General features: G+C 54.4%; 1 protein-coding gene across 1 annotated transcript; it reads left to right on the top strand.

The window, feature by feature from the left end:
• Positions 1-452: 452 nt before the first annotated feature.
• Positions 453-5,424, top strand: LOC133348388 (uncharacterized). Its single transcript, XM_061561161.1, has 2 exons — positions 453-1,103; positions 4,899-5,424. Exons 1-2 carry the CDS (start codon positions 453-455, stop codon positions 4,911-4,913), a joined length of 666 nt encoding a protein of 221 aa, XP_061417145.1. The 3' UTR covers positions 4,914-5,424.
• Positions 5,425-8,818: the final 3,394 nt, after the last annotated feature.

Genomic DNA, 8,818 nt, shown 5'->3' with positions numbered 1-8,818 from the left:
ACGCCACCGTCTCCATCCTGGACGACATGCGTCGCTCACAGGCGGAGGCAGGAGGGAGAGAGGCGGCGCAGCGACCGCGCCATCCCGCCGGCTCCAACACAAACACATCCGGGTGTGTCGTCACTTCTGCGGGGGGAGCAGTGGCCGCTGGGAGCGACGTCACTTCCGGGCCCAGCGTGGGCCATCCCGATGACGCCGCGTCATCAGCGCTGCGTCCCTCACCGCCGGGTGACAGCTGTTGGCAACCGCCGAGTGAGAGCGCTGCGAACGCGCAGCCAGCTTCAGCCGGGTTGCCAGGCAACGGAAGCTTGGCTCACGTCCAACAACGCCTGCCAGCACTCAAGGCATTTTCTTCAGAGGGGGGTGAGTGGGCAGCGTTCGAACGCCGGTTCGTCTCTCTTATAGAGACGTCCGGCTGGTCGGAGTATGAAGCGCTCCAGGGCCTCCCGGCCATGCTCGACGACGACTCCCTTGCAGCACTCCTTGCTGTGCCACGCGCGAAACGTGCCACGCTCACGGATGCCCTTCATCAGATGCGGCTGATTTATGGACCCCCATCCGAAGCACGTCACCGCTTCGATGCGAGGAGGAAGAAGGCCTCCGAGTCGGCGATGGGGTACCGCAGCGAGCTGCTGGCCATGGCGAAGGTTGCCTACCCTCGCATGGATGAAGACGCTGTGGAGTCACTCGTGCTGCAGAAGCTCATGAGCTTGGCCCGCCAGCTTCGAGTTGCCATGCCGACAGCCGACGACGACGACGACTTCACGTCGCTACGTGCTGCCAGGTGCATCCAAGCACACCTACATTGCGATGAGGACACGACCATCGCCGCCTGCGCAGGCCCACCTGATGCACAAGCCTATGACGTGCATTCGGGGCCTCATCAGGCCTTCGCAGCAACAGAAAATCGCGGATCGTCCAACTGGCGATCCCAGCGAGATCACCACCAGCGGGACCGGCCAACCTCGCGCCAGGACGGAGCGTCCATCGTCTGCCACAACTGTGGCCTTCGGGGCCATGTGGCGTCCGGCTGCCGGGTCCCCCGACGCCGGACTTCAGGACCTCCGGCGCCTCGGCCACCACCTTATCCTCGGCATACCCAGGCGAGTCACGACACCTCGCACTCTCGGCCCCCACTTACAACAAGCACGCACCCTCACACCACACAGGGGGGTCATGCTTCGGAGGAGGGGGATTCGGGCCCATCATTGAACAACCGGGCGCTCGGACCGGGTCAATGGTCCGAGTTGGCCCATAGGGTCGTTGCCGCTGCGGCAGGGTCCTCTGCCGTAGTGGGTTCCATCGAGGGCGTTGATGTTCGTATGTTGATCGATACGGGTGCGTCGGCGACCATCATTTCAGACATAATTTATAACATTTTGCCCGATACATGCCGTCCCTTGCAGCCAGTTGATGTGCCATGCTATGCCGCAAATGGGGGTTCGTTGGGCATCACCGGACGGATCAATGCTCAGATCCGCATTGCTGACGTCCAATTAGTTGGGCCCATTTTGGTCTCATCAACCCTCGCCGTTCCGTGCCTCCTCGGAACAGATTTCTTGGGGAAGATGCCCATTAAAATTCTCATTAACAAAGGGTGTATTGAGCTCCCCTCCGGCCGACGCATGGCCTTCCTACCCACACCCACTCGGTTGCACTCCGCATCTATGACGGTGCAGGCGTTGGCGGCGTGCACAATTCACATTCCTCCTGGCTCTCAGATGTTAGTTCCCCTCCGGTTTCGTAAACCCCTTGATTACGACGCGTTCATGGGGGGTGCTGTGATCGGGCCTTCGCGTTCAGCTGAGCGGGTGCCGGACCTCGTGTGTGCACAAACGCTCGTGCGAAGCGACCACGACCCCTTTATCCAGGTCCTTAACGCTGTCAGGGAATGGTGCTTGCTCACGCGACGCCAGCCCCGCCAGAAGATGTGATCGTGGGTCACGTAGGGGGCGAGTTCTCTTCCGTTGCCAAGCCAGGTCCTGACACAGGATGGCTCGACGCGCTTTGCTCCACTTCTGCCGATTTGTCACCATTACAGCATGCTAAATTACGCACGCTGCTGAGCGATTTCGCCGACATTTTCAGTCAAAGCAAATTCGACATTGGCTGCACTAAATTGCTAAGCCACCACATCGACACGGGTGATGCCGCTCCAATTCGTCAAAACCCATTCCGGTTGAGCCCGGCCGAAAAAGAACATGTACGGGTGGCCGTCAACGATATGTTGGCGGCCGATGTCTTTGCGCCATCAAATAGCCCATGGGGGGCGCCGATCGTTCTTGTTAAGAAGCACGACGGGAGCCTCCGCTTTTGTGTTGACTTCAGGAAACTTAATAAGATTTCTGTGGCCGACGCCTACCCGCTTCCCAGGATGGACGAGTCGCTCGATGCCTTAGCAGGTGCGCATTACTTCTCCACCTTGGATCTCCTCTCGGGGTTTTGGCAGCTACCCCTTGATGACGCATCCAAACCAAAGACGGCCTTTCGCACGCCGCAGGGACTGTTCCAATTCAACAGACTTCCCATGGGTCTTCACTCGGCCCCGGCGACGTTCCAGCGCCTGATGGAGCTGGTCCTCGCTGGGCTTCAGTGGGATTCTTGCCTAATCTACCTCGACGATGTAATCGTGTTCAGCAAAACTTTTGATGAACACCTCACGCGATTGAAGGCAGTTTTCCTTAAAATGCGAACGGCTAACCTCAAATTCAAACCGCAAAAGTGCCACCTCATGAGGGATTCGGTTCGTTATTTGGGCCATATTGTCAGCCGCTCGGGAATTGCCACGGACCCCGAAAAGACAAATTGTGTGCGCTCATGGCCAACTCCTACCTCTGTTGGGGAGGTGCGGAGTTTTATCGGCTTCGCCTCATATTATCGACGATTTGTTGCGGGATTCGCATCCATCGCGAAGCCCCTCCACGCATTGACGGCCAAAGGGGTCAAATTCCGCTGGGGAGAGTTAGAACAGGCATCTTTCAATGCCGTCCGAAAAGCACTGGTCGATGCTCCTACCCTGTCTTATCCAGATTTTACCACTCCGTTCATTCTGGATACAGACGCCAGCAACACCGGAATTGGAGGGGTGCTGTCGCAAATTGTCAATGGAGTGGAGCGCGTCGTCGCCTATGGCAGCAGGGTGCTGTCGCCCGCGGAGCAACGTTACTGCGTGACGCGCCGCGAATTGCTTGCTATCGTTTTTTTCATAAAGCAGTACAGGCCATACGTGTATGGCAGGCATTTCACAGTACGCTCCGACCATGCGGCGCTACAATACGCCTTGCGAGTGGACCAACCATCTGGACAGCTCTCGCGTTGGCTCGAGATCCTCCAGGACTTTGCGTTCACTGTCATTTACCGCAAGGGGATTCAACACGGGAACGCCGACGGGTTGTCGCGGCTGCCGAACAATGGGCGCTGTGCTTGTTTTTTGGGTGCGGGGCGTTGTAGGCAGCCTGACGGGGTACCGCCCCTATCCCTTGCGGCCGCGGCCGGGGATGGGGTCGGGGACCACGGGGCTCCCTCCACGCAAGTTCCGCAGGACGCATTGCTGGGCCTCGGGTTGGACGACTGGGGACGTCTTCAGATGGAAGACGTCTCCCTCCTCAAATTGAGACGCCGCGCTAGGGATGCCGAGGGTCACAGGGGGCAGGGGGGCCCCGTATCATATGTCATCCGGGAAGGCGTCCTCATGCATTGGGATGGGGGGTCCCAATCCCACACATTGGTGGTGCCCACCTCCCTGCGGGGGCGACTTGTGTGGGAAACCCACAGTCGCCTCTTGCACTTGGGTGTTCAGAAAACACTAGCTAAAATCCAATTGGAATTTTTCTGGCCGGGCATGGCAAACGATGTGGCTGACCTTGTGCAAGGTTGCACAGAATGTGCACGGCGGAAACCACCTGCTAGGCCGTCCTGCCCGCCGCTCCAATCCATTAAAGTTTCCCGGGTCAATGAGATCGTCGCATTGGATATTTTGGGTCCGTTTCCCGCTACTCCTCGGGGTAGTAAGTACCTTTTGGTTGGGGTCGAATATTTTACCCGATGGGCCATGGCCTGGCCACTCCCCAACCAGTCTGCAGCAGCCATTACGGAGGCCTTTTTCCAGGGCTACGTCCTGGACAAGGGTGCTCCCGAACGCCTGCTGACCGACCAAGGGAAAAATTTCTCTTCCACGCTGTTGCGGGATGTGTGCAACCTGCTAGGGACACACAAAATTCGCACCTCGCCATATCACCCCCAGACTGACGGTATGGTCGAGCGATTACATAGGACACTTACCTCCATGCTAAGCCACCAGGTGTCTGAGTCACAGACTGATTGGGATCTCCACATACCTGGTGTCTTGGCCGCCTATAGAATGGCGCCCCATGCTGCCACCGGGTACTCGCCATTCTATCTTATGTATGGTAGGGAGGTTTGCCCCCCAATCGACGTACAATTGCACATTAAACAGCCCGCACCTAAGGCTAAGATTGCCGACCACATCCGTGCTAATGTGCGTCGTCTCATGGATGCCCGGGATGCTGCTCAAAATAACTCAGAAGCCCTTCAGCTTGCCAACGAGCGGTTGCGGAATCTCCGCACATCCCGCCACGTTTGGGTGGAAGGGGACCGCGCCTGGCTCCACTGCCCGCAGGTACCATTGGCTACTTCCTCAAAACTGCTTAAGCCTTGGAGAGGCCCGGTTGTTATTATTCGCGTTCTCCGCCCGCAGTGTGTCAGGATCCAGCATGGCAAGCGACGTTGGTTCGTGCACCCGTCACGTCTAAAACCTTACATTCAACCCTACACACCTCCTTCACTTCTCCGGGGCCGAGAGCGCGACATGTCTGACGAGCCGCGCCGCGATGATGCTGCTTCTAACTCTCGGGCAGGTCCCGCTGACCCGCCCTCAGGTGCCTTGGGAATGAAATCCGCCACGGCCGACCAAGCGGGAACAAGCTTGCCCGCGGGATCAGCGACCCAGGACACAAGCGCAACAGCGGGTCGTCGGTCCCCTCCCGCCTCCGTCGCGACCGATGGACCTGCCACTCGGACTCGCTCAAAACTCAAACGATTTTCATGACCCCCGCCCACGAACTCTCGTCCCAACGCGACGCCACTCACTTTGCCATCATGTATAGTGGGCGATTGGGGCGTGCGTTCATCCTGCATATATGTGTTTATACAGTGTTGTTCTGCATCGGTGACCACAGGAGGGGGAGAGGCGCTTTCTTCTCATTTTTTTTTCTTGATTGTCACACACTCATTCTGATGGTTAACAAATAATTTCTTGTACAATTGTATTTTTTTTTGACAGCCGGGTCGGCTGGAGGCTACGTAGAGGGGGGTAATGTAGTGACATAAGAAGGGAGGGGCTGCTGTAGGCTCTGGGTTCCCAGGTGGGTCCAGACGCGTAAGCCTCTGGGCGCCAGGCACTGGGTTCCCAGGGGATCCAGACGCTTTTAAGCCTTTGGGCGCCAGGCGTTGGGTTCCCAGGCGCTTAAGCCTTTTTGGCGCCGCCAACGGGGGGGGGGGGGCTGTGTGTGCTCTGTGGGATGTCTGGTGGCGCACAAGACCCACCCCTCGTCGGACCAGGCATAAAAGGAGAGCTCCCTGGACGATCGGCCCCAGTTGTAACTCAAGACCCAAGACCCACGACCAGCCATCTGAAGACCCTGGGATACTGTGAGAGCCAGCGCTGGGACTCTGGAACTCCCGACGCTACGACCTTGTGAGGGCGAGTCCAGAGCGTAGCCAGAGTAGAGTATCTAGGCTGTGTAGCTAGGCTGTGTACCTAGGCTGTAACAGAGTATCAGGACTGTTGGAGTGTTGTATTGTAATAAAGAAGTTACATCTACAAGTGTCTCCGGAACCCATTACACAAGCAATCGTCATCAGGTAGAACTAAATTTGAGAGAGAGACAAAACAGACACAGAGGTGTGTCTATGTTGTGTGTCTCTCTGTGTGTGTCTGTGTTGTCTCTCTGTGTGTCTATGTTGTGTGTGTGTCTCTCTCTGTGTCTGTGTTGTCTCTCTCTGTGTGTCCATGTTGTGTGTCTCTCTCTGTCTCTGTGTTGTCTCTTTCTGTGTCCATGTTGTGTGTCTCTTTCTGTGTCTCTGTGTTGTCTCTCTCTGTGTCTATGTTGTGTGTCTCTCTCTGTGTGTCTGTGTGTCTATGTTGTGTGTCTCTCTGTATGGCTGTTGTTTCTCTCTCTACTTGTGTGTCTGTCTGTCTCCGTGTTTGTGTTTTGTCTCTCTCTCAAATTTAGGTCTACCTGATGACGATTACTTATGTTGCAATCGAAACGTCGTATTTTATTATTTAATTTAATTTCTTTCGACGTGACTTTACCGAAAGAACCAAAGAGTAATAACAGAGCTATTGTTGAGGTGGAGAGGAGTCTAGCTTGCAGCCAAGAAACTCGAGGCATCGATTATTATGTTTAATAGTCGCGTGATTAACAGGGAAAAAACAGTCAATATTGTGCTAGAATTAGAAAAAGACTGGCCAGATTCCTATAATTAGAGTTGGTTTGTGAAATCTCTAGGTGATGTGGTTACGAATATCGAATGAACATCGGACTGCATACCAATTCCATCTGCACGGCACCGCGTGCGGTGGGGTAAAGCCAGCGGGAAGGTGGAGACCAAAATACGTCACGCGATTTTGGACGATTTTTGACCCCCCTCCCTCGTCACACGGCGTCACGAAAAGTCAGACCCCCCCCCTCAAATATGACGTCACAAAGCTCTGACCCCCCACCCAAAAAAATTAAACATGCTTCAAATCGCCTTAAACTATTGTCATTGTAGTGCGTATTTAATGTGGCGCTGCACTCTGATGTTGTAGGAGAAAACATTTATTAAAAAGTCTATTTAATTAAGTAGAACGTGTTGTCTATATTCATTTAAAGTTGCGCATTTTGATGTGAAGTCACATTTCTCAACCCCCCCACCCCCTCGTCACACATCGTCACAAATGTCTGACCCCCCCCCCTAGGTGCGTGACGTCATTTATGGACGCCCCCTAAGGGTATCCACTCACTATAGGGCGGATGGGCTCTCCAGAGTTGCGTCTAATCGAGGCCCTTCCACCAGCAGTGGCCTGCGCAAAGCAATTTCAGGGCCGCGACTTTACATTTGTTTTACACTCTTGTCAATTCGGATCTTGCAGAGGTAAACGTCAAACAGCACGTGCTCCTACAACGTTGCCCGATAAAATGCGAACCGCTGCGGCTCTGAAAAATACCGCTGCCACCAATCAGAATTGGTTTTCGGGACTCGCGGGGCGCGCGCGGTAATGGATGTTGTTAATCGGCGAGCCGCATTGGTGCGCGGCGAAGGGAAGAGTGTTCGTGTTAGGGACCGCCGATTCTCTTGCATGTAACGGCAACACTACGCCACCGCCGCTTCACTCCACATCGCCTATGGACCAGCGGTTCTTAACCGCCCCCCCCCCCCCCCAGGAGGTCGTGAAGGCCTTCCAAGCTGGCGCAGGCTGCGTTCGGCACGGAGAACGTGCAGGGGAAAATTGTTTCGCGAATGTTCCGCGAGCATCGTCGGCGCCACGTTGTGCCGTACTTAACACCACGTTGACTCGAAATGTGGCCACGTGACATCTATTCTTAGGTTTTTTTCGGTAAAGTCACGTAGGTAAAAAAAAAATTATAAAAGTAAAATAAAAAATAAAATAAAAATCACGACGTTTCGGAGGCAACACAAGCTTCTGTCTTCAGGTGCAACCGTCACAGCACGATTGCTGCATCAAGTGAGAGAAATTCCAAGAAAACAGTCCTTGTATATATACTGGTTGTGGGTGGGAGGAGCCAAGGTAGGCACCTGGATATTATTATTATTGTGAGGTTCGGTGCGGCTGAAGCACGCTGCTAGGGATATGTGATATCTCTGTGTGTGGGTGTGAATCGTGGCCCAAGTAACCTTAGTTGTGTGTTTTTTTGGGGGGAGGGGTGGTGGGGTGGGTTGGGGCTTTTGGGAAAATTGGGATAGGGCCGACGATGACCACAGTGGTATGGATTAGTGGGGGGGCGCGATACAAAAAACCTTGAGACCCCCCGCTGGGCTAGAGTTAGCACCACTTATTGGCTGTAAGCGTAACATCGCCTGCAACGCTTTTCAAATGACACACGTGGTATGCATTGTGCAAACCACTGCGCCACGGCTCCACTTATGCGTTATACAAATATCCAAATTGTTATCTTTTTGTTTACGCGGGACAGTGCGTGTAGATTCAGTCGCTGGCTGGTGAGAGCGGAACTATTCACAATCCACCTTCCAAATGATTCTATTGATGGTTGTTAATGAATTCAACAATTTGTACAAAGTATCGATGAATGTTAGCGCCTCCAGTGGCGGCAGGGGTGACGTGAGCGTGTTCCTACCCCAATGCAGTTACACTACACACGATGATGGCGCCCCTTTTGGGGATTCAATGTTTGACCAACGGACACGCCATCGAAAGGCCTTCATCCAGCAGTGGATTGACAACGGGGTATATATAATTGTACGCGTGTGCGAGTTTCCGTGATCGTGTTTCTACGTTCACCTTGACCTCAATTGACCCTGACGTTAAGTCTGTGCGCGAATGTCCTTGTGGACGGCACCCATCACGACATTCGTTGTGCCCAATGGCACTTCGTGAATCAGCGATGTTCAGGGACAGATCTAAATGCACTCAACTCGTTAGATGCTAACGCTTATATGGGATTGGAATATATAAGAGTCTGACGTTACGGGCATTGACCCTACATCAGAGCATAGCGAGAGTGGGAGGATAGATCGACATGATGATCAAGTTATATATTTGTTCCTCTCC

Source organism: Lethenteron reissneri, chromosome 27 (genome assembly GCF_015708825.2).
Source record: "Lethenteron reissneri isolate LAM-NWPU_2019-01 chromosome 27, ASM1570882v1, whole genome shotgun sequence".
Lineage (NCBI taxonomy): Eukaryota > Metazoa > Chordata > Hyperoartia > Petromyzontiformes > Petromyzontidae > Lethenteron > Lethenteron reissneri.
This window is presented reverse-complemented; position numbering and strand designations above follow the sequence as displayed.

What these genes read in the sequence shown, in the direction of transcription:
- LOC133348388 (XM_061561161.1), top strand. Translation starts at nt 453, where the DNA reads ATGCTCGACGACGACTCCCTTGCAGCACTCCTTGCTGTGCCACGCGCG.